A 24,630-nucleotide genomic window follows, 5' to 3' on the forward strand; every position below is an offset into this window, starting at 1 on the left:
GCTCCCGTGTCTGCTGTGGAGTGGCCGCGAGACCCCGTCGCTCCTTGATCCTTTCAGCGGGCTCTGGCGCAGTCTAGCCCTTCTATTCATTTCTGGACCTGGACCTGGTCCTGGTCCCAGTTCTTAAATTTGGCTTCCCAAAGTATCTGACGTGGTCCTAAGGCTGTCGAGACCCTCGGAGTGTCCAGAACCCACAGTGAACTGGGAGCTGGCCCCCACCGCGTCCAGCACCTCACAAAGAATATTATCCGAAACACCCTGGCTGGACCATCGCCCGGCTCCTCAGGCCGCACCGCTGTCTTACTCCATCCTTTGGCCAGTCGAGATTTTTCTATTTCACTGCGCTGATGCTCCCTGCTTCTGCCATCCAGTCTTTGCACAGCTGGCACATTGGACTGGCGACCCTAGCAAAAGACTTCCCCTACCATCCTCGGGGCAGAGTCAAAGGCATCCTCCCCATCCTCTGGAGGAGACCCCAAGCCCACTTCCTCTAGAGAACACGAATGTCAGCCTTGGGTCTCTGGTCTTTCTGCACTGGAAGGACTGGGGCGGGGGTTGGGGGGAAGGCTGCATCTTGGAAGCATGTCTCCAGCAGATCTGCCTCTGCCACATTGCTTTCTCTCTCACTCTCCCTTTCGCCTCAGCATTCCCACGCTCCCAAAAACCTGCCATTGCACTCTTGCCTTGCTGTACCCACCCCCAAAGACATGGCTAGGGTAGTCATTGTTGCAGCCATTTTGGAGTGCAGTGTGCGCACTTTAACAAGGGGTCACGAGGAGCTCCGTTCTCTGGAAGGCTGAGCTGGGTTTAGGCCCTTTTAGAAGAGACTCCAAAGGCCAGGTACTTTGCTTAGCAGACACTAGGTTCTGCTCAGGGGTTCTTACACAGTTGGTAGTGGTCAGCCTGGGGTACGCTAGCCCCCAAGCCTGGGCCTCTTATCAAGCTCGGGAAATGTAACCTTTTTTTGGCAGGAACCAGCGGAGTTTGTGCAGTTGGTGCTTTGCCCCTGACCTGTGGGTTACAAGGTCTCCAGGATGCCCCAGTCCTGCCAGCTCCAGTTAGAACTGGAGAGCTGCTGACTGCCCAGATCCCAGGAACTGCATTGTTCAGGCCTCTGCAAATGGCAAGGAGAGACTTTTGCTTTTGGATGGTCATATTCTGGTTCCTCCCAGAATGAATCCCAGACAAAGACAACCCCGAGAAGAGCCTGAGATGAAAGCACCTAGGAGAGCTGGCTAGCTAGAGGCCAGGCTCTGGCTGCTGAGATTCCAGAAACTGCAGTTGGTTGCAGCTGCTTGGCTAGCCGCGCCCAGGAGGCCCTGCCTCTCTTAGCACGAGCAAGGCATCATCGTTGCCAGCTCTGCCTCTGTCTCTTGAGGGGACTGTCTGGGAGGGCTGGGTATCTAAGGATCTGAACGGAAAAGAAAGGGATGGAGAGAGAAAGGGGGCCAGAAGGGGAAGAAGGAGACAAGGAGATGAGAAAAACAGAGGAAGAGAAAAAAAGAGAATAATATGAACACAGATGAGGATCAGCTTTCTGCAGCCGGGATTTTCAATCTGCAGCAGCCACTCTGTGAAATAAAAGCTGTGTGGGACATCCTTGACTATCTGACTGGCTTTTGTACCCAGGGCCAAGGCAAATTTTCACTTGGGTAGGCCTTTGGGGCCAGAGAGCCAGACTGCAAAGCTTCAGAGCACCGAAGCTTATGTCCCTGCCTCCAGCCTCCAGCCTCCAGGCTGTGCTTGGTCCTTGCTCTGTTCACCAGATAGGTGGAACTCTTGTGTGCAACAGTGCCACCCGGAAATGCCCTGCAGCTGGAGCTGCCCGAAAAAGGCACTCTGCTCTCCAGCAATTCTGACACCTCTCTAGAAAGCTGTTTTGTGGGGAAGTAGGTCCCCAGAGCTCTGAACATTCTGAGGAAAAGGAGCCCCAGCAGGCCAGCAGGCTTGGGAGCCAGGATCCTGATCTGTCCCTGTCTGGATTTCATGCAGAAAGGAGTTTCCCTGGCTGAGGTTTTTAAAGGACCAGTGGCCATAGGGGAGCGTGTTTGAGATGGCAGAGGCTATAGGAATAAAGTGAAAGGCAGTGATAAAGATAGCATCTTTCTTAACCTTCTAGGGCTTTAGGGAGCCCTGTGAGTAATCCAAGGGTAGTTTTAACTTATCTTGTGAATAAAGAAAAAAAAATCTGTGCGTTCCCATGATTTGATCCATCATCTTCAAAGAGTTCATGGACCCCCTCAAAACAAAACACCTTTTCCTCAAATCCCTACAGCATCCAGGACTCTCCCTCTCCGAGGACTCAGCAGCCTATTTGTCTGGCAAGACAAGCCAGGTGCCCAACTACAAGCCACTTGTCCTAGTGAAGGCCTTGTAGGATGCCAGATGTGTTTCTAAGCTGGACGGGATCCAGAAGCCTCATTTGCTGACCAAGGTTAAAAACTCAGCTCCCGGCACTTCATATACCACAAAGGCCAACTCTGCTAAAGATGGGAGGAATAAGATTGCTTGCTAGCAGCCTCCCAGACCATGGCATTGGCACTAGGATCTTCATCCACCTTTGTGGAGAGCAGTTATGTCGTTTTCAAATTTCCCTATTGCAAAAACCCAAACAAAACTTTTAATTTGAGCTCTTTTTTTTTTTTTTAAATCTTGTTTAAGAGTATAAGCCTTTATGGCAACCTCTCTCTGGCTGGGGCCTCTGTTCTACCCCACTGAGACTTGCTGAGCAAGGGAACCACAGGAATACCAGTATCCAGCGGGCTGGCCTGGCGTGGTTGTCTCAGAGTAAATACAGTGACTCAGAAGCTCAAGTTAAATGCAATCAGTGGGTTGAGTGCCTGCTCGGCCTTCTTGGTCTGGAGCCGGAGGAATCCCTACCCTGAAGGCTCTAGTGTCTCCCTAGACTACAACAATGAGGTGTTAGCTCCTCAATAAAATTATTCTGTTTATTGAGCTCTTTGGCTTTACGGAGATTCACCATTCCCAAGAGATTAAGAATAGTGACTCCCTTTCCTTTCTTTTCTTCTTTGCCCTCCCTTTTTTTTTTTTTTTTTTCCCAGCAGCTGAATTCCCTTTTCCTTCTTTAGATGCCTTTGACCTAAAACCCCTGGTGCCTGCTGGCCTTAACCAGGCTTAGGCAGCAGCCGTGCCGCCACCGCCAGAGCCTGTGTTTGTTCCGAAGTAAATATTGCCGGATTCTACCTGGTGATAACACCCATTCTTCCCACGGAGGCCCAAGAAATGCCAGGCACAAGAGTCAAGAAAGTCTGAATATTCCTCTGCATTCTACTTGAGAGTAGATTCCGCTTCCCTAAGTAGGCCCTTGCAAGCCCCCCCCCCAAATACATTCTTAATATAAAAATAAGTTGACTTTTTCACTAGGACAAAACAAAGCAAACAACCAAAAAAAAAAAAAATCTAGGTCCCGAGAATGAAATACAAATCGCTTTGTACATGGAGATCATTCTCAGTACTTTTTTTTTTTTTTTTTGGGGGGGGTTCAAATTATCCAGAGGGCTGTAGGGTGGATTGCAGCTTCATGAAGGAAAATTAATACAGCTTCAACCAGTCCAGCATTAACACAATTTGAGAAATTCTCCCACTCAGATATGTATAAATAACTGGAAATTTTCCATAAGCTACACTATTTTACTGTTCTTCTTTAAGCGTGTGGATGCTTCCAGGCTGTTTACTGTGTGGGGTCTTGTTCCTTTTTTTGTTTATGAGGTTCAATCTATCCTCGACTTAAAATATTTTTCTATTTTTTTTCCCCTCTAAATCCTTCTTTTGCTTTTATCAGTAATCTTGAAAACCAGTGTTCTTAGTTTTGGAGGCAAGAAAATGTTCTGGCCTTAAAACTGGAGGGTTGGGAGGTTAGGGAGGGATCCACTGTCTGCAGTTCGCAGAGTGGGTTTCTGCTCAGGGTTGCTTTATTCATTTATTTATTTATTTTATTTTCTGGCATGGCTAAGGAGCCCGTGCTTAACAACACTAGTAGTTCATAAACACAAATTTCGCTCACACAGTTCTGAACAGGGGAAGCATCTCCTTGTTCTGGATTATTATTATTATTTTTTACTCATCCATGGCACTGTATATTTGGGGAAAGAAAGAAACTGCTTCGAGAAACAAACGAAAAGATACTAAAATTAAAAAAAAACAATTAAATATGGGAGAAACGGGAAATTTAAATCTGGCCTCCAAATTGTAAGCGCTTTGGTTATTTAAATCTTGTTTCATAAAGGCTAGGGGCCAGACTTAGTCTCCAGGCCGTTTGAACAAATATACCGATATTTACCAATGTATTATTTTTGCACATTTTGCAAACTATGCAGTGAAAACATTCCTCGTTTTAACGGCTGGGGAATTTTGTTGGAAAACGCCAGCCGGGAATACGATGCCACATTCCAAATACGCAGCACGGGGCTGTCTCCAACCGCCCCAGGAAAGCCAAATGCGACTTTTTTTGAACGGCCTTTTTTGGGAACAAAGCTTGGCGATAGCCTGCCAGGCAGACTCCGAGGCTTGCACCTACGAGAAAAATCTGTAACCTCTGCCGGGCCGCTCCGGGGAGGAAACCGGCTCCAAAGGGCCACAGATGCTGACCACCCCATTGTTTCCAAGCAGAAACTTTGTTTTCCCGGACTCTGCCATGTCTTTCCTTTCTGAACAGCCCTGACCTCGGCACAGCCGGGTCCCTTTCGCCTGCTTTGGGAGCACACCTAACTTGCTCGGATCGGGATAGTTGAGCAAAATCGAAAGAGGGTCCGGGGTGAGCGGCTGGGGTGAAAGGCTGGCGCGCGGAGCTCAAGCCGACAACTTTTCCACGTAGGCCTCCCCCGCTGCTCTCCCACCGTAGGGAGCGGCGGGGCGGCGGCGGCGGGGGCTGGGGGTGGGGGTGACAAAGGGGCATCACCCCACAGACCCAGGCGCGGCCCGGAGCCTGCCTGAGCTCTCCGCTGCGTCCCCACGCCTACCTCCACTCTGGTGAAGCTGGCAAACTTGTGGCCGCTTACCTTGACTCATTGCTGAAATCCCTGCCCCCGGGCAGCAGCAGCTCGTCCACGCCGCGACGAGGAGAGGCCTAGCGAGGGCGCGTTGCTTTAAAGCACGGCCCCGATCGCCTCTTGAGCGCGAGGCCCCCTCTTTTTGACTACGAGGGGGAGACGGACAAGTGAAATAACGTACCGTGCTGCTCTTAGTATCAGAAGCGAACAAAGGCCAAGAATCTCGCTGGGGTTCCGGGCTCCCGGGCGGCTTTGACATTGATCGGAAGTGCGCCACCTCGTGGCGGCTGCAGGCCTAGGCAAGGCTGCAGATCTAGCCTGCAGCCCAGAAAAGGAAGCTGGCTCCGGGCACAGAAAAAGAGCGAGAGAATGTGCCCAACCCGCTGCTATTGAGATCTCATTTTTACATCTAAGAAATTGCTGCAAAACCCCAGCCGGGTTTATAGCGGCGCATTCCAAATATGCAAATTGGCCGGCCCGGGACGGGTTTACGACCACATTGTCACAGCCATCGGAGGATGGGCTTTTATAGGGCTCAGAAATCAAACCCGCGCCGCCCGCCGCCCGCCTGCAAGCAGTTCTCCTGGCTAGACTCTCTAGCAACTTGAGAGACTTTGGCTAATCTTTAACCATCCCAAAGGAAGTCTTTTCCTAAACCCGGCTTCCCTGCCCGCCCCCTTTACCCCCCCCCCCCAAGGAGGGTCCTTGTTCTCATTGTGTCTATCAACCTAGACATTCATGTAGGGGTTCTGTCCTTCTCCCTTTCAGCTCGCTTTCCCCACCCCCGTCGCGACAGTTAGACAAACACACAAACAAATAAATAGATCAGGGTCTGGAGCCTAGGGCCTCTCTCCAAACCAGACCCTCTTCGCCGCTTTGGCTCTGCCTGGGTGGCTGGGAAGAGGGTGAGCAACAAAAGGCTCTGTCCTTTCTGCCCTGCCCCTCAAGGTTATGGGTGATGTCCAAATTTAAGGCAGAAGTTCAAAGACAGCAAACAAAGAACAAGCCCCGAATGCATCTTTCTTTGCCCAAGGGAAGGGCGAGGGAGCTCCCGAGGAAACACACTTAGAGGCTCCCCGACTCTGTCTTGGTACCCAGACTCCCTTGCTGAAAGGACCCCCTCAAGGTACACCCAGAGGGGCTCCATTCAGTCCTGAGGTGAGCAAGGTTAGCCTGGTTTAGGCCACTGACTGTGGCAGTCCCCCAAGGCCTTCTCCAGGGCTGAGGTCAGTTGTAGGGAGTGAGGTCTCAGAGGCTAGGCCCTGACATATCCCGTTCCTATGACGCTTTCCACAAGGTAGCCTCCGCTTCCTTCCTAGGCTTTTGCTTCTATTGTGGCTCAATCCTGATTCTATCTTCTCCACACACACCTTTCAGGGACCTGGGAACGCACCTCTTTTTACTGGCAAAAGGATGCTAGTTGAGGGAGACAGTTGGCAGGGAAAAGCAAACAGGGAGAGGAATGTCACACCAGAACCCAATATGCAAATTTCTACTCTTTTAATTTTTTTTTTGTATGCCCTACTGTCTGTGTGCTTGTTAAGACATATAGGAAATACATGGTGGGCGAGAGCTGCCCAAGGGCCTCACTACAGAGCCACCAGGGAGTTCTAAACTCAGGGAGGAGGAAGAGATTCACTTGGAGATTGTCTGGCTCTCCCAGAGGTCTTGGTAGGCCGGCTGCCACCATGCCAGCCCTATTCAAACGTTACAATATTGTGAGAGATTCAAAAGACCATGTCCGGGCTGGAGAGATGGCTCACAACCAAAAAGACCATCTCCAATATCCTTCCCACTCTCTCCAGTACCCTGAACTCAAAAAGAAATCAACTAATGACGGGGTGGGGGTGGGGGAAAGGAATATTGAAACACAGTAGGTTATGTTTTCTTTATTTACAAGTCTTTTGAACACCATCCCTGTATGAAGCATACATTCAAATATTTTTTTTAGCAGTGAGCGAGTTTAACCTTGGAACACTGTAAACAGATAGAGCCTTTAAATATTTTTATTATCCCCGCCCCTCCCCCTCTACATTGCATCTTAAAATTCGCTTTGGTTCCTTCGGGGGGAAATATATATATATAATATAATATTTATCTTTTAAAATAATTCCAAATCACTCTCCGGCTCTTAGGAGATTGCCAGAAGCTTCCAAACTCAGTTCCGAGTCAATGAGAGCAGAGTGCAGCTTAGGAATGAGGGATCTGGCAGTGGGGAGACTTCAGCCCCTCCTAGCTGAGACCAAGGACCCACTGGCCAGGCCTGCTGTTCCGCTGACTGACCCACACAGAATCCAAATCTTCCTTAATGTGGTGGAGACTTTGCCAAACTGTAGCAGTCCACAGGCATTTCCTGTAGAGCTTGAGGGGCCAGCAACCAGCACAGCCTCTTGATTTTTCAATGTCTTCTCCCCCTGGAATAGTCAGCTCTGGGACCAAACTCTGGGCTTGAGTGAAACCCCATCACCACCAAGGTGGGCTGCAGAAGGTGGCGGCTAGGTGCTCAGGCCTGCAGGCAGGCCAGTGGGTGTCTAGGAGGGATGGAAGGATATTAGTGTCACCTGGACAGATTTCTCTTTCCTCCAGGAACCCCAGATCTCTCCCATTTCACAGCCACCTTCTAGTCCGTCTTTCACATTACTTTTGGAAAGCAACCCCATTCTGGATCTCTAGGAATCCTCCTCTCTCCTCCTTCTCCCATCCCTGAGCTGATCTAGGCTGGGAGAGCAGAGCACACAATTTCTTGACTCAGGAGACTGGAGGGTGGGCAGGCTCCGTGCAGGGGGTCCTGAGGGGGTGGCCTCCAAACGGCTTGGCAGGGGGCCCAATCCCCAGCGACCACACCCAGCCCGAAGCTTTTGAAGGCTCTAAGAGTGAACCACCAGGGGGTCCCAAACCATTCATTCTGTTGATTCACAGCTCTTTGAATCCAATTATTAATAAGAAGCTTAACCATTGAGATTTGAACCAAGAGAGTTTCAGGCCGTTTCCCATTGGGCTACCTCTGCAAAGGAAGCCTCCCCTCTCTCCTACATCACCCCCCCTTTTTTTTCCCAAGTCACTATGTGGCTTGACCTTGTCAAGGGCAAAATCTGCATATAATTTCAACTGTATGAAGCCCCCTCCCAATTCCGGCAGGCTGGAGCCTTAGAGAAGCGGGTTAGCTGAGTAGTACTGTAACCGGTCTCTGTTAATCTTTTTTTCCTTCATTCTTCTGTTCTGGAACCAGATTTTGACTTGACGATCGGTGAGGTTGAGCATGCGGGACAGTTGCAGCCGCTTCTCTTTGTTGATGTAGACGCTGAAGAAGAACTCGCGCTCCAGCTCTCGGATCTGGTACTTGGTGTAAGGGCAGCGCTTTTTGCGGGTGCGTTGGCCACCTAAGGAGGGAGAGCGGCAAAGAGTGAGCGGAGAAACAGAGGCTGCAGCCCGCCCCCGGGACCCCCAGTGGAGAAGAAGGTCTGGCTCCAGGGTCTGCAGGCCCAAGCCAGGCCCCTTCAAAGCCTTTCCAGGCCCCTGCCTTCAGGCTCCTGTTGCTGGTGAGGGGCAAGTTGCCGTCGGAGCCGGCTTCAGATAAAAGCCAGCTCCCGAGACAGGCCCCCAGGGAAAAGGCTCAGGCTGCCCCTGGAGCAGAGAGGAGAGCTCCCCACAGCAACAGGCTAGCCTGCGCTGGCTGAACCGCTTTGAAAGCAGGCGAGTGGGGGTTGCGGCCTGGGCCAGACTAAACAAACAGCCGCCGCCGGGGGACATTTCACCTTCAGCACCTGGGCCGCTTGTTCCCGGGGCAGTAAAGGCATGCACCCCGGCCCCCGGCTCTCCCGGCTGCAGCCGGGATTTAGCCCTCTTTAACGTCTGGGGCGGCTTCGCGGTCTTTGTCAGTGTGGCTCCTGATGGCCAGCTCTGGCTTCTCCCGCTAGCCTCCCAGCTCTGTCGAGGTGGGAGGTGGCAGGGGAAGGCCCCTACCCCGGGGCCTTCAGTCGGCGCTCGCCGCCACCACGCAGCCAGAGAACCAGCAGCAGGGCAGGGGTGCTATTTTAGAGGGAAGAGGGGCTTTCTGAAGCCTCAGGCAGGAGCTATTTGTCCATCCCCTCCTTAAACACACATACACACACACACACACACACACACACACATACACACACACACAACATTGCTTTTGACTGATTTAATAACAATTGTGAATAACAGGAGGAGCACGTAATTGCCACCGAGCCAGAGGAAAATGGCTTCCTTTTGGACAAAAAGGCCAACTTTAGGTTAATTTGTTCCTTTTAATATATTGCTCGGGCTAAGCGGGCTACTTTATCTGTGAAATGCGCCATCGTTAAACAGCGATGCCTTTGAATCCCAGCCGGGACCGAGTCCCGCCGCAACACATGGCTTTTATAAAAACCTCCGGATTACCTCGCTATCAAAGGCTCCTGAAGCCCTTGTAGGGGGAATTTACAGGCGCCCACCTCCGGCTCCCCAGCCTTGAGCTGGCCTGAGCGGGAACGTGCTGTTGGGTTTGGGAACTGAGAAGGGGGGAAAAAAAAAAAAGGAAAAAAAGGGGGGGGTTTTTTTTTTTTTTTTTTTTTTTGCAGGCATACTTTGGCCGGTGGGTATTTCACGGCCAATTTCAGCACTCGCCACGTGATGCCTCCTTTTATAACAAAGTTTTGTTGGGGGAACCTAAAGGCCCTTCATAAACCTTATATGCTTATAAAACAGCATATAAAAATTTAACAGCGGTGCTGCGCTAGCTTCCCAACTCCCCTTCCATAAAGCGCCGGGCGCTGCGCCTTTATACGTACCGGGGCCGCCGGCCTTGTCCTCAGTGTGGCCGGAGGACGACTCCGGGCTGCTGCTGCTCTCGGGCCGCCGCCGCCGCTCCTTCTCCTCCGCCGCCGCCGCCGCCTCCCGGCAGCCGCCGCCGCCGCCGCCGCCGTCCGAACTTGAAGTTGCCGGCGCGCCCGTGGCCGCCGCCGCCGCCGCGGAGGTCGCCGCCGCCGCCGGGGGCCCTTTCTCGGCGCTCTTTTCCCCGGGGTAGTCGGAGGAGGAGGCGAGGTTTTCCGGGGTGCCGTAGGCCGTCTCGAAAAACTGGTCGAAGGCCTGCGGCAGGACGCCGTTCCTGCCCACCGTGCTATAGAAATTGGACGAGACGGCGGGGGTGGGGTGGTGGTAGACGTTGGCCGAGCTCTTGGCCAGCACGTCGCCGGGCACGCCGGCCGCGCTGGGCGCCTGCAGGCAGTCTCTGTGCACGAGCTCCTCGGCGGAGTAGCAGTGGGCCAGATTGCCGCGGGGGTGCCATTTAGTGGCGGGCTCAATGGCGTACTCCCGGAAGGTCACTTCGCGCACGGGTTGGACCTGGGGCAGGTTGGAGGAGTAGGAATATGTCATTGGGCGCGAAGACGGGGTCTGGGGTAGAAAAGAAGGGAGGCTGGAGAAATCTGGACCCGAGACGTAGTAAGTACAGTTTGGCAAATACATGTTAGAGGAGCAGGGACCACGCTCATCAAAATCCATCATCGGGCTACCTCGGGCTGTCCGCGGTAGCCGCGCTTAACATCATTCTCCACTGCAGCTGCCTCTTTGAAGCGGATCCGTGAAGTAGAAATTTGGAGACGTAAGCTGACGTGGAAATCTATCCCCATCCTTAGCAGGGAGGTGCTGGTCATGTGACCCGATGTTGAAATTGACAAGCTGCGAGCTGGTCCCGGCTTTTTTTTTTTTTTCCTTTAACCCCCCCCCTCCTCCTCCCTTTCCTTTTCTTCCCCTCCCCTCCCCTCCCCGGCTTCCTTTCTTTGTAGCCACCTCAGGGGAAGCAACAGATCGTCACTCGGTGTTCTCACCGAAAGCACGTAATCGCCGGTGTAACTCATGTTGGCTGTTGGGTGGGGGGGGGCTCCCCGCGAGCAGAAGGGCCGGGGTGCACCCCCCCCCCAGGCGGCTCTCCTCTGCTCAGCCTCGGGGTCCTGGTCCGGCGAGGGAGCGCAGCTGCTGACGCCTCCCCCCTCTCCCCGGCGGGTGAGGGATGCTCCGGGCTGCGGGTGGCCAGGTGAAGGCCCGGGGCCGCGGGGCTCCGGGTCCATTACGTTCAGCACCTTCTTCGCAACGCTCCCCACCCCACCCCCGACCCCCGCACCCCCTCTCCAGGCTCGCTCCAGGAAGCCCCTCAGCCTCAGACCCCGGGCTGGACCCCCTTTGGGGCCAGGCTTCGCAGCCCTGGATGTGCCGGCCTCGTGGCTTGTCCGATTTGCACGGTGACTTGATTACACGCTCTCATTCACGGTCACTTCCGAAGCGCTTTTAGTGCCCTTCCGTCCCCAAACCGCCAACAGGCGCGGCGGCTTCCCTCCGCGGTTTGTCAATAATCCGCGCCGTCCGGAAGGGCCTTCGCCTCACCCGGGTTCCACCTTCCCGGTACCGTTCTGCCTAACTTCCTCACCCCACGCCCCGCCCCAGGAGGAGCCCCCTTCCCCTCGCTGCCTGTAGGGGGTTCGGAATGACTCCGCAGAGCTTAGAGGCACTTCTGCTCACCGGTCCGCAAGCTGCCCGGCCTGCTGAAGCTGACGAATCGGGAAGCCGTGCAATTGAGGCGGTTTTAGAGGCGCTGACATCCGAGGGGCCTTCTCCTGGGTATGCTGCACCTTTGGGGGGGGGGGCACCAGGCTGCTGGCCGCGCTTCAGAGCTGTGAGGGAGATGGAGGGTGGCAAGGAGGGGGGTAATGGCCCAAGGGGCCCTCACTGAGAAAGGAGTAACCCGTCTCTCCTTCCTTGGAAAGCCCAAGAGTGAAAGCAAAGGACATTCAAGGCAGAAACTGAGACAGCTCCAATCAGTCTTGTTAGTTAGTCCTCAGGAAAGAGAGGTGCTTTCTTAGCTGCCTGCACCTCGGGCCACAGACGCGTCTTGAAAAAGCAAGGCTTGCCGGGCGGAGAGAAAAAAGCTAGGGAGGCCTTAGCTGCTAGGATGAACTTAGCTTTCTCCAGAGCAGGAGAGGGGATTAAAGAGACAAAATAACGACTGTGGTTCTGCAAGACCCAGGAAGTATTTGGGGAAAATGAAAGAAAGAAGGGGGCACAGAGCAGCGAGGAGGTATGGCCAGAGCAGAGGTGGGGTCCCGGACCTGGGGAGGGGGGGGTTCTGCTCCACCACCACCTTCTCAGAAGGTGCTAGGGTGTCACAACAGTCAAAAGTGAAAGACGGAAACATTCTTCCCTTTCCTCATCCAGGAAATGGCCAACGGTATTTACATATCTCGGGGAGATTTAGAGTATAAACGCTAAGATCTTTGGTATTTAAGTGTCAACATCGATTTATTTATTTATTGCTGAGCTGACTGTAACTGACTCAATAACAAATTTAATCGTGTATTGCTCTGGAAAAGGACTAGTCTCATTGTGTATTTCTCCAGATAATGACCCACATTGCATCTGAATGCCCACTGTAAATACCAATAATATCAAGTAATTACAGTGTAGCGGAGTAAACTAATTTATTAGCATTAATGTTTATGTGGTTCTGACCCCCTTCCTCCCTTTACAAGGGTGGCTTATCACAAATCAAGCTCCCCGGACACATTGGTTTAATGAACTCTTTATTCAGGATTTGCTGCAGGAACTTCCGTGCCCCTTGAAATCCCTGAGAGCCGAACTTGAAATTATTTGTGCATCTTCAGTTTGACATATTCGTCCACTGTGGCTTCGTAGATGACGGTGGCGGGGTGAGTGAGAGGGAGATCTAGCAGGGAGAGAGGTTTTGGGGCCGGGGTGGCTTCAGGCCTTCTAAAGCTGAGGATCTCAGCCACAGCATAGTCCTGCAGCAAAAACAAAACAAACAAACAACAACAACAACAACAACAAAAACCCCACCCTATTTTCAGCAGCCACCAAGGAGGCAAAAATATTTGTGTCTTCACAATATCTTTCTGGAGACGGAATATAAAAGGGAGGTGAGGTTGCAAGCAGCAGGGTTTGAGCAGTTTCCTGGGTTGGCTTTTGCTCCCTCCAACTTTAGCCCGGCAGCCCACCCAGTCCTCAACACCCCTACCCTGGAACAAAAGGAATGCGTGAAGGTTTTCAGTGACTTTGCCATAACAAAGGCGCCACCATCGCAGGGCCCGTCCCGCCCCTGGGTGAAGGCAAACAAATTCTTGCACTTGTGTTAGGGCTTTTAAGACCATAATTGAACCCGGGGGCGTCTGGGAGAACCGAAAACAGTTCTAGACAGACCTGCGGTTTTATAGCAGTTTTGGCAGTCAACTTCAGCTTGTGCCTGAGCAGTGGGGCCGAGGTGGCCCAGCCGCGGGGGGACACAGGGCCGCCTCTCCTGACTACATGGCTGCTTCTCTCATAATGAGCTCGACTTCCCTGGGTGCCAGGGAGAAGGGGTGCCCGCGGGAAAGGTCAGCGTGGCACCGTGCTGCCGTTCCGCCCAGCCAGGGCCTCGTAGGTTCTCACGGAGGGGCTTAATTGAATGGCAGCCGGCAGGTCTGTATCCCGTGGGGCCAGCAGGAGACGAGACGAATTCTCAAGGGAAGGCTGTAGGGAGAAGGTGCCTCAGGAGTGGTTGGCAGAGCAGCTCGACAGGCTGGACAGAAGAAGGGCGCCCACAGGGATTTCCATCCTAGAAGGGAGCGTGTGGGGGCGCTGCGGTGAAGACGCACGAGGAAAAGGCTTTTGATGGCAACAGAAGGGAACCGGCCGGGAGCTGCCGATTGCTTTTAGTTCTCCAAGCAGAGAGAGACAAGAAGTGGGGTGCCCAGATCCCCACGGCTGCGCAGGAGTAGCCGCTTTGCCTAATCCAGTCCTGCTTGGCCCCGGTAGTGTGAATGTTCTTCGAACAGGCATCAGGGTACAGGGTGAGAGCTTCCCTGAGGTTCGGACCAAATCTGGGGGAAGAAAGGGAGGTGATTCCGCGGGTCCTTGGTTTTGACTTTGCTCTGAGCCTAACCGACTCTTTGGCTTTGCAGGAGGCCGAAGGTGGATCTCAGCCCATCAGGCCCTGGGAAAGACCCGACTAGACCACACCGGAAGGCCAAGTCCGAGTTCCATTCCTAGAAGAGGCGGCTGGCGGCAAGGCTATGACATTGGCCCTGGACATTGGCTTCCCAGGAGCTGTTCTTTCTCAAGAACTCCACCGCGCAGGGCCATCTCCAGAACACACTCTTCAACGTTTAATGCCTTTAATCGTCAACCCGGAGCCCTACGGCTGCTAAAGCAAGAGGCCAAAAATGTTTGGAGGAAGAAAAACAAAGGCAGGAAGTGGCCGCGGCCTGACGGTGCGTGTGTGTCTGTAAAGAAGGGAGGGAGCCGGTTCAGTCTCCTCTTGTTTTTCCGAACTTCAAGGTCTAGGCAGACCCCATTAGGGCCTGGGCAAGGCTCCTGGCGCAGCGTTTGGAGGTGGCCAACGAGTTAGCCCTGTCTGACTGAAAGGCTGAGAAGGAGATTTGATCAGCAAAACAAACCAACCCCTTTCTTTCAAGGTTTCTTCTGATTTGGTCCTGAAGGGCGGAGGGTATATACGGTAGTGTGCAGAGCAGCTGCTGTTTTCCTCCTGTGGGACCAAATGCACCGAGGAGCGGAGCGAGGGAGGGAGGGTCAGGCACCATGCTCCCCGCCCTCCTTCCGAGGCAGACTACCAGAATAAAGTGTTCTCAGGTGCCTCTGCTGAATTTGCTTTTCCTTGCAGTTGGAGACGTGTGGGCAGTAGCGGTACAGGGGGAAGCTGTCTAAGAGGTCTATGGTTCTGGAGGAATCATTTTGGAGAAAGGCAGTGTAGGCCCTTTCGCCAGTGTGCCTGGACCAGGCTTGTCCCCAAAACACTGGTCATTCAAGAGCCTCGAGCTGCAAAGCGATGCCACTTGATAGATAGCCTATGCCACTTCACGGGAGAACAGACATACAGACAACCAAGAGTACTTCTGGACTGTGGGCCTCCTAGCACCGGCTGAAAAGGCTGCCTTCTCTGTGGGGCTGGCTTAGGAAGCAGCAGCTGCCAGGTATCTCTGACTAAAATCCCCAGAGCAGTTCCTGGAAGCCTCAGCAGATTGTCTTCGGTGTGAATGTCTAACCAAACTACCCTGCTTCCCAGCTCCTCCTCAAGCTTTTCCTGTCCCCAGGCAGCTCTCTTCCTAGCCTGTCTCCTGCCTTTTCTGATGTCTCCCCTTGGTTGAGTAAGAGCTGTGGTGCTACATTGTCCCCGAAAGGAGCCTGCTACTCACTTTTAAAGGAAGCGGTCTCTTAGGTTTCTGGCTTTCCCAGTTTGGGCCTCCACCAGAGACCTGGTCTGGATTTCTTACCCTTTCCAATGGTTCCTACATTCTCAGCATGACCCCCCCCCCTCCTTTCTTCCCCCAGGAACACTGGCTTCTTTTCTGAGAACGTCTCTTTCTTTTCCATTCTGAGTAATCACAAGAGCTAGCTGGCCTGGATGGGGTGGACCCATCAGACTGGCCAGTCCTTGCTCTCGGTTGTTTTTCAGTGGGTTGATTAAAGCACCATAAATATCTTGCCCCTCATTGCTGGCATGAACCTTGCTTTTCTTTGTCCCAAAATTTTGCATTGTGTTTATAAAGCTAAACTGAAAACTACTGCTAACCTGGTGGCCATATTTTACACAGGTGTGAGAGTTGCCTGGTGAGGGGAATTGGTGAAATAGTGACCTTCATTTAGGTACTCTCTCCTTCAAAGTAGGCGGTGTCTTTGGAGTATGTCTTTCCTCCACGGTGAGCTAAGGAGATGGATTGCATGAAATGGCCCAAAGATCTCCAAGTATTCTCAAAGAATGGCTTCCTGGCAGATTATGGCCAATCCATCACATTTCTACTTAGGCAAAATATCAGATCCCCCTTATCACTACTAGGTGCAAACAGGGGTTAATTTGTACCTCTGTCAAGGCACCAACCCTCTCCTGAGCTGGCCTACCTGCTCAAGAGAACAGGTAATACCTTGAACTTGACCTCAACAGTTGAGTCTTAGCCTGACTAGTGGGTTCACTGAACATCCCTGAGGAGGTCCATATCCTTTTTCTGGCCACTGGAGGGTGGAGCTCGCAGAGCTCAGCCTTGGGTTTCAATCGCCCAGGCAATCTGGTTATCATTTAGTTCAGTGAGCTTCACGTTGATGGGAAAAGGGAGGGTTCATCTGAGAACTATTTTTATGTTTATGGTTACCGACTCATTAGAGGAGGTTTTTATTTATTTTTCCTATAGCGTGGGTTGGAGTGGGGGGGTGATGACAACTTTGAAGGGTGAAACCTCCGTTCTCAATATCTGCCTTTTTCTGTTCACTCTCATCCCACATAGCAGCTTCGGCCTAATGGGGGGTGGGTCTCAGCTGAGTGTGTGTGCAGTAAGGAGGACAAAGGCTTACAGCACAATCAGAAGGTCGGCTCTGGCCTCTGGGCTCAGTTCCTAGGCTGAAGCTCTGAAGACATCCCAGGCCCTTAATTACAGTGTCTCCTAGAACAGCCCCGCTGCTGCTGCTTATTGCTGGTGCCAGCCTCTATTCAAAATGCAAGAAGGGCCTCCTGTGTCCATCCGGCATTGTGCTGGAGGCCCTGTACCAGGAGCCCTCCATTAGTTAACCTTGCCAGGCAGCTGTGCCCGAATACTTCATGCTAGCCTTCCTGACCTGTCTCCTTACCACAGCTCTAGGGAGAAAGCTTTCTTGTTCTTTTGAAAAAAGAGAACAGAGTTTGCAGGTCTCTTTTGGTCTCTTTGCGCGCTATAGGGTCAGTGGCCAACTAATCGTAAGCTATGTGTTTACTGCTGGGCAGGATGCTCTGACCTGCAGCAGGCAGACACAGAGAAGAATTCTCTGTCCGGTAGGGTAGAGCACAATGGGCGGTGGGGGCAGGAGCCAAGGGTTTTTACATTGACATAGTCCATCTCCTTTAAAGTATATTTTGGCAGAAGGGCATCAAGGGTTTCACCAAAGACCTGAAAAACCCTGAGCCCAAACTGGAGGACCCCAGCAGATCTTTATTTCCATAACCGACTGCCAGCCGCCAGGCCGACTGAGCCCCTATCCGACCAGAACTTCTATTCAGCCACGTCTGTTTGGGGCGGATATAAGGTCCCTCTTGCCTTGGTTAGGCCCCCATGGGCTCAGAAATCTCCTGCGCGGGGCAATTCCTGCCCTTCCAGGATGAAGTGCATAGCTTGGGCTATCCCTAGCTTCAAAGACTGCTTTCAAAGGAGGATGGGGTGGGTTATAAAGGGAATTGAAAAAATAAGAAAGTGTCTTGGCTCGGTGCTCAAGCTCAGGCTTCCAGGGCCAGAACCCGCTTGCAGCAAGAGTGCTGGTCTGGGCCCATTACGCGCCCTATGCTTTTTCTGTAACCGTGGTGGCTTCTTTCTCAGGCCGCCCTGACCGTGAAGAAGGCGGCGGCGCCGAGGACTTGACCTTTAAGATGCAAGCGAAGAGCCCGAAGGAGCGGGAGGAGGACTCGGCTGTCTCCAGCCGCTGCCACCCCAGAGCAGCCCAGACGATCCGCGCAGGCTGGGCCTCTCTCCCATGTCCCCGCTCGTGTCTTCTGCGGGGACACAGGCTTTCGGACCGGGAAACAAAGCCCCAAGTACGGCCTTCACAGCCTACCCAGCCCCTCAGGGCTAGGGCGGGCTTCCCGAGGCCCCCTCCTCTCGCCAGAGCCCAGCCACCCTCGGCCTGGGTGCTAGCCAGTGCCAGGCGGTCGCGGGCGGCGCCGAGCTCCCGAGAGCGGGGCGCTATCCCCCCACCCCCGGGGCGTCCCAGGACGGCTTTCCTGCCCCCGGGGGTCCATCCCGCGCTCAGCCCCGGCCTTCCAGGGCGGAAGTGCCGGGGACAGCAAAACACTGCTTCTCTCCAGCCCCGTCTCAAAAACCCCCTTCTCGAGAAAAGGCTCCTGTCAAGTTTTATTTCCCTTTGAAAAAAAAAATTAAAAAAAAAAATCACCTTCCACGCGGCCAGGAATTAAGACCAGGGGAGATGGAACGCCTGAGGGTTCTGCTGGGGACGGAGGGAGGGGCGGGGCGGAGAAGGGGGCACCCCGGCTCGGTGGCCTGTCCCCGGCGGAGCCCGGCGGGGCCCGCGGTGACGTCAGGCCGCAGCCCCGGGGGGGCTCTCCGCGCGCGTCCGCGGCCCTCCCGGTCCACGACCTCGCTCACCGCGGCGGCTCCTCCGCCTGCCGCCCTGGTGCCGTCGGAGCCGGGGGGCCCAGGGCGAGGTTCGGGCCTGCGTCTTGAGCAGGGGTGTCGCGTGCCCTCCCCCAAACAGGCACGACCCCCGCGGCTCCCCCCCCCCCCGCCCCGCGCCTCTCGACGGCTCCCCGAAAGCCGAAGCTCTTAGACACCGGCGGAGCTCCCTGTGCCGAGTGGCTCCAGCAAATCGGCGGGGCCGGACAGGAGCGCAGTGAAATGGACTGCGGCCGAGCCCTTGGCTGCCCTCGCGTTGGAATTTTTCTGCGCAAGCATCACCTCTCTCCCCTAGCCCCACTTTAAGCGGCGGGCACCTCTCAGGCAAGGCATCCGTCGGCTCGAGGTAGCCGCGTGGGGACCGAGCGGTCACTTCCATACGGGACGAAGCCAGGTTTTTATTCACCGAGCAGATGAAAACTTAATTAGCGTGCCTGTCTAAATCCCGGGCAGGCATAAATCTCGCCAGGCCTTTTGGGGAAGGCCGCATCTTTGCTTATGAAAAATGGGACGCAAGCAACTCGCTGCACGGTTTCCCCGGCTCCCCAGGTCTTGGGGCTGCTGACACGCAGTCGATCGAGTTTAAAGGAGTGCGCATAAATCAGCAATCCCCCAGCGCCTCTTCAGCCGAGGTTCACAAGCCCAGAAGGGCGCCTAGGAACCCCCATCAGGAGATTAGTAGTCCTGGGCAACCTTCCTCACAGCTCCTAAACCGGGGAATTCACCCACCCCAAAGCCCAGCAGAGCAAGCGCCACTTATCTGTTATCTGGCCGTTACTCCCACACAAACACAACATCCTCCGCGAAGGGCACAGCGGCTCTCTCACAAAGCATTTAAATTAGGCTGAGGATTTAAAAATCAATGGTTTCCCCCTTTTGTCCCTACCTGTGTTTGATTTTTAAAAATCTTACGTTAATTAAAAAAAAAAATTGGCGTTAGGTCGGCGTCAGGCGTAAATACTTAGTGAAATGCACAGAGACGTTTTACAAGCGTCCACTTAAAGCTACTTAATAAATCTGACAGGGTTGCGAGCAGATGGAAAGGGTCATTTTTTCAAGTCCCATATTTATAACTTTTTTATTCGGGAACTTTTCTTTATAGAAAAAATAGTTGAATGAGAGTTGCAACATCATTATTCATGGATCAGTGTCTGCCATTATTACGCGTGTTTTTTTTTTTTTTTTCTTCAGGGAGAGGCCAGTGTTCTCCTGTCTTTGTTCTATAGGTTTTGGGCTGGTTGCTGTTTAAAAACTGAGAAGCCTCCAGGCATGGTAGCACACTCCTTTAATCCCAGCACTCTGGAGACAGAGGCAGGTGAATCTCTGAGTTCGAGGCTAGCATGGTCTACAGGGTGAGTTCCAGGACAGAGAAACTGTATCTCAAAAAAATAAAATAAAATAAAACAGCAACAGTAAAATATAAAACCTAAGACGTCATTATAATCCACAACCACCTCAACTAATCTAGCAAATCCATGGCCATTTTAAATAAAAGGGGAGTTAGGTGAGACTGAAATTATCAACAGCCATTTCATAACTAAAGAGAGGTGCACCCTGACATCTCTGAGAGAGAGAGAGAGAGAGAGAGAGAGAGAGAGAGAGAGAGACTTTACCCAGAACTCCTGCAGAAGCAGTGGCTTTCCAAAGGGGCAGCATTCCATCTGCAGAGCTGCTGTTGGCCTCTTTCCTAGGCCGTAGGCTCAGAATATTTCTTACATCTAAAGAAAAATATCTCCCTTCAACAGAAGACTTCTCTTTGGAGCAGTTCATAAACAGTGTTTGATCCAACTCGGAGGGGGAATTTCCAATACTTTAAACATGTTGGAGACGTCATTAACTTTGCTTGATGGTAGTTCATTTGGAACTGGGTTGTGACACCAGGTGCTGGGTGGTGGGTCTGAAGCAGTGTTTTTCATCTATTTCCACAAATGGTTGAAAATCCTCAGGGTAGGAAAAAAAAAATATGATCGGCACTCTCCAAGGCCATCTGACATGTATGTTTCAGGACCATCCTTTGTTGAAACAGCTTCATATTCTTTCCATAACTCTTCATCTATAAAGATATAAAGAAGCTCTTCTTTATAAGTCTTCAGACGAGGCTGGAGATGTTTCCATCATCTGGTATTGTCATTGGCCAATATTATTTTCCACCAAATGATGAATCCGGTTCTCCCATTCACTATTATTTTCCTCTAACATAAAGACAAAATTAATCTGCACCTGAAAATTCAAATTTCAAAAGATACTGGTTCCATCAACCTTTTAATATGTGTGTACACAAAGGATTTGACAAAAACCCTCACATCATCCTACGTGTATATTAAACACATGAACACACTATTATTTATGACTCTGAAAACCACATCTTATGTTGCTGGGGGTTTATGAACAGTAGCTATAGTATTGACTGTTAATACAGTTTTGATGGTGGTTGTTAATATTAAGGATATTCATTCCTCCCACAAACCAAACGGTAGCTTTTCAGGCGTCGATTTAAGATCGCACACCACCCTGGACCAACGCTCAGCCCTCATCTGTCCAGGATCACTTTCCTTCTGCATCCGAATTGTGACCGTTTTGTAGATGAAATATTTAAGTTCTCCTACTGACTTCTCAAAGAGGTGGATTTCTTTGAGCTTCAGAAAGTAACTCTAGAACTCTAGAGTTAGGAAGGTATGTGAAAGTTTTTATTTGCCGTAAAGATTCCCAGATAGTTCTAATTGAGGTCACAGACCACCTTGAAGGGTGAGGGCCTGGAAAGAATGGTTATTTAAGAACACCTCTTGGACTGTAACAAACATGGACGGCTTTAAAACAGATCTGCAGAAATCTGATGCACACAGCAAGTGGCTGTGAGGACAAATTAAGGCTGGCCATTAAAAAAAGGAAGCAAAATTCGCCGCGTAAGGAGCATTTTACCTCAGCTCTAGAAACCACCTTAAATTACAGTGTCTTCAGTCATCGGCAAAGAATAATACTGCATCTGTACAAATTCTACAATTATATACACAGGCACAGAAACGCTGGTATGCAAATATATACACTTATAAACATATGTTATATATTAACATATATACAAGCACATGTATAATTTACATAATTATAATTCATATTCAAATCTTCTCCTTTTGGAGCCAAAAATTATGAGTATTAAATCTCTAAACAAGTCAAGGAGGTTGAGAGCTTCAGTCCCCTTGAAGGTGAAGAATTACAATGAAGCTTGTCAACACGAGGTGGCGCCCTTGATCTACGAATGTGGCTGAGGCCAATTCATGAGCTGTCAAAAGTCAAGGTCACAAATTGTCTTTTTTCGTCAAGGTCAAGGTTTAAGGCCTTTCCTAGTCCTGTCATTTCAACAAATACCAAAAACCTGTCCTTTCAGTCACATGCAGACTTAAGAGCAGATTTTAAATTACGACAGTCTAGGCATTGCTGATACCCAACAACTGGTTTTCATTTGCCACAGGGAGCCTGGGAACTCACACTATCTCTCTCTCCTTCTCTTTCTCTCCCTTTCAGAATACCTGACACTCTCATCTCCTTGAAGCCTTTTCATTTGTAGGCTTTTAGTTATGTGAGATTTTTTTTTTCCCTTCTCATAAAAAATTTTTTAAAAAAGTTGAATAATGATAGAAAAGAATGGTCCTTGGCTCGTATAAGACAAACCTGCTTGTTTTCTTTCTGCGCAGTGCAAGTTCCGCATAGAAAAGCACTCGAGTGTCTCCTTCAGATTTTAATGGCAGTGATTATTTTATTAACAATTAATACCACTATCTACAGATCTAAGTTTTCATTTTTTTAGTAGAAGTATTTAAAAAGCAGGTGCACAGATACATTTTCACAGTGTGCTGAATGTCTTTATTTACAAGATAGCATTTATAGTGAATATGAACAAAACGAATGTGTGAATTGAAATGATTGCTTAATTAAATGTGCTGTGAAGATGAATTCCTAAACTTTCTAATGCGTTCTCCTAACATAATAAACAAGGAAAAATACTAATCCTTGAGTAGATTAAAATATAGACTGTAGACATCTAGACGTTTTGTGGGGGGAACAGGTTTCCATTTTGAGTTAAGTTCTTTTAAGTTAAAAAGGAAAAGTGTTGTGCCTAGCCGAATGTTGAGCTAGTATTGGAAAATGCCAATTTGCTTTTTTCATAAGACAGAGTAGGTTTCTTTTAAACCCATATTAGGGAGGGACCTTCCAGGAGATGGGGCGCAAAGTGAACCCTTCGGATCATCTGGTGGGGGCTAAACACTTTAAAAATTACAAGTCCTATGGAAAAATCCCTGACACTGGGTTAATCCAAATGCCACCGACAAGTTTGCTGTAGGTAATTAAAAGGTGTTTCCAGAAGTTCATTACCTACCCTGGGTTTCCTTGTAGCACCAAGGGTCTAGCTGGCCGTGTTGACTATCAAGAAATCGATCCTTGGATGAGCATTCTCTCCTCTCTCCCTTCCTAGCAATAGTTCAAGATCACATTTTCGGCGCCTTCCTCCCCACTAAGCCTACACATGAAGCATTTTTCAGAACGAACAACGGTAGGACTGTCAATAAAGGTTTACCTGAGCAGGCACTTAACATGCAAAGGGGAAGACGGACAGACGGCGGCGACGAAACAGGCTCGTTTCTGTCATCAGTTTTCAGATTATTACCACCTAGCACAGTATCCTAAAATATAATGGTCACATAAATACTTACAAGATTTGAGTAACTTCGTAATTTATCTGAAATTGTGTGTTTTAGGGGCTGATGAGTTGTTGACTCTAGAGTTTGTCATTTAACGGTCTGGTGGGGTTGTCGGGAGAACTGGCAGTTTTTACCATTTCTCAAGGTTTTTGGGTTTTTTGTTTTGTTTTGTTTTGTTTTTAAGTGGATTCCATTGAAGAGAAAGAGATTCTCCTTAGGAGAGCGAAATGTCAGTGTCTCTCTTTCCGATTCTTCAGTTTGTTTGTTTGTTTGTTTTTTATTAAGCATTATTATTAGCTGGGCAAAGAAAGGAGTTCCTAAGTTTCTTCAAGCTGCCCTTTGCTCCGCCTTTTAATCCATTAGCTAGTGGTCTTCAGCTTATTGATGACTTTCTTCTCTTTGACCCTCCTGTTCTGGAACCAGATAGTGACTTGCCTCTCCGAGAGGTTCGTCGTGGCTGATATCCTCCTGCGTTTGTCCTTGGTAATGAATTTGTTCGTGGCGTACTCTCTCTCGAGTTCTTTCAACTGCACCTTAGTGTAGGGGACCCGCTTCTTTCTCCCCCTCCTGTAGGAGCTGGCGTCCGAGGGATGAGAGACCACGTCTGCAAGATAAGGGAGAGGGCTGATTACCCCGGGAGCCGACCTGAGCCGGGGCGCGGGCGGGCGGCAGCTCCGGGAGCCGCCGGCCTGGCAGCTCCAGTCCCGCCTCCTCCCCGAGCCCGGGGCGTTAGCAGGGGGGGACGGTGAGTCCTGGGTTGAGGTGGAGCGGCCCAGGGTCCCCGTGGCCACCCCAGCGGGGCGGTCCACACCTTGGCGCTCGACAGGGCTCCCCTCAGCCCGCCCCAGCACGCCAGGCTTCTGCCGCGAAGCCTCTGTGCAGAAACCCAGCGGGGACGGTTTGGTGAGGGCTCCAGAGCGAGTCTATTTCTGGCCTGGGAGTCAGTGTCAAGGGCCTGGGAGGGTGGGGCACGTAGGGAGAAGGGGGCCGCCGGGGTTGGAACCCACAGCTGCCTCCCGGGCGCCCCTCGGGGAAGGAAGGCCGGCTCGACCTGGGGCCGGCCGGGGCAGGCTCCCAGGGGTGCGGGATGGCTAGGGCAGGCCGGGCCGGGCCGGGCCGGGGAGAGCTCAGGGGGAGCAACCGGGTGACCACGGGAGGGGGGCTGGGGGGGGGGACGGGAGCCGTGGAGAAGCCGGGGGAAAGCCGGAAGGACAGGGGCTGGAGAGGGGGCGCCATTTACCGGGCAGAGTGGACTTCCAGAGGTGGGGAGGCTGCGTCTGCTCTTTGGGGCAGTACATTTGGCCGTTCCAACCGTTGGGCAGCGCCCAGGGCTGGTAGCTCTCCATGGAGAGCCCCAGGGGCTCGTGGCGAGACTCGCCGGGCCCCCCGAGCCCCGGGACCACCGGCATATCCAGGTAGCCGGGCACCGGCTGGTGGTGGTGGTAAGGCCCGGCCGCGTAGCCCTGGTGGTAGAAGGCGAACTCCTTGGCGCGGGAGCCGAAGTCGTCGGCCGCGGGGCCGCCGGCGGGGTCCACGTACTTGTCGGCGAAGGCGGCGGCGGCGGCGGCCGAGCCGGGCTGCGCGCACGACTTGATGGCGTTGGGGTGCGGGCCCATGCGGGCGCACGGGTAGTAGCCGCCGCCGAAGTAGCCGTAGGGCAGCGCCGCGGGGCCCGACGAGCTCTGCGCCGCCGCCGAGCAGGGGCTGCACTGCTTGGCCGCCTCGGCCCCCGCCGGCCCCGCCGGCCCCGGGGCCCCTTGTCCCTGTCCCAGT

General features: G+C 52.1%; 2 protein-coding genes across 2 annotated transcripts in view; both read right to left on the reverse strand.

The window, feature by feature from the left end:
• Positions 1 to 8,156: 8,156 nt before the first annotated feature.
• Positions 8,157 to 10,517, reverse strand: Hoxa11 (homeobox A11). The gene is made up of 2 exons (XM_055611799.1): positions 9,803 to 10,517; positions 8,157 to 8,389 (listed from the first exon to the last, which is right to left on the reverse strand). The coding sequence occupies exons 1-2, from the start codon at positions 10,515 to 10,517 to the stop codon at positions 8,157 to 8,159; spliced, it is 948 nt and encodes a 315-aa protein (XP_055467774.1).
• A 12,699-nt stretch (positions 10,518 to 23,216) lies between these two features.
• Positions 23,217 to 24,630, reverse strand: part of Hoxa13 (homeobox A13) — a 30,514-nt gene continuing 29,100 nt past the window's right edge. Inside the window, exons 4-5 of the mRNA XM_055611817.1 lie at positions 24,098 to 24,613; positions 23,217 to 23,461 (exon numbers count right to left, since the gene is read on the reverse strand). Coding sequence (XP_055467792.1) covers positions 23,217 to 23,461; positions 24,098 to 24,613 — 761 coding nt within the window. The remainder of the gene's footprint in view (positions 23,462 to 24,097; positions 24,614 to 24,630) is intronic.

This window comes from Psammomys obesus, unplaced genomic scaffold, assembly GCF_907164565.1.
Source record: "Psammomys obesus unplaced genomic scaffold, mPsaObe1.curated_primary_1811, whole genome shotgun sequence".
Classification (NCBI taxonomy): Eukaryota; Metazoa; Chordata; class Mammalia; order Rodentia; family Muridae; genus Psammomys; species Psammomys obesus.

Bases quoted from the DNA above. Each gene is read 5' to 3' on its own strand.
- Hoxa11 (XM_055611799.1), bottom strand. From the start codon at position 10,517: ATGATGGATTTTGATGAGCGTGGTCCCTGCTCCTCTAACATGTATTTG. The intron at 8,390-9,802 runs GTACGTATAAAG...CTCCCTCCTTAG, and splicing joins GGACAAGGCCGGCGGCCCCG to GTGGCCAACGCACCCGCAAA.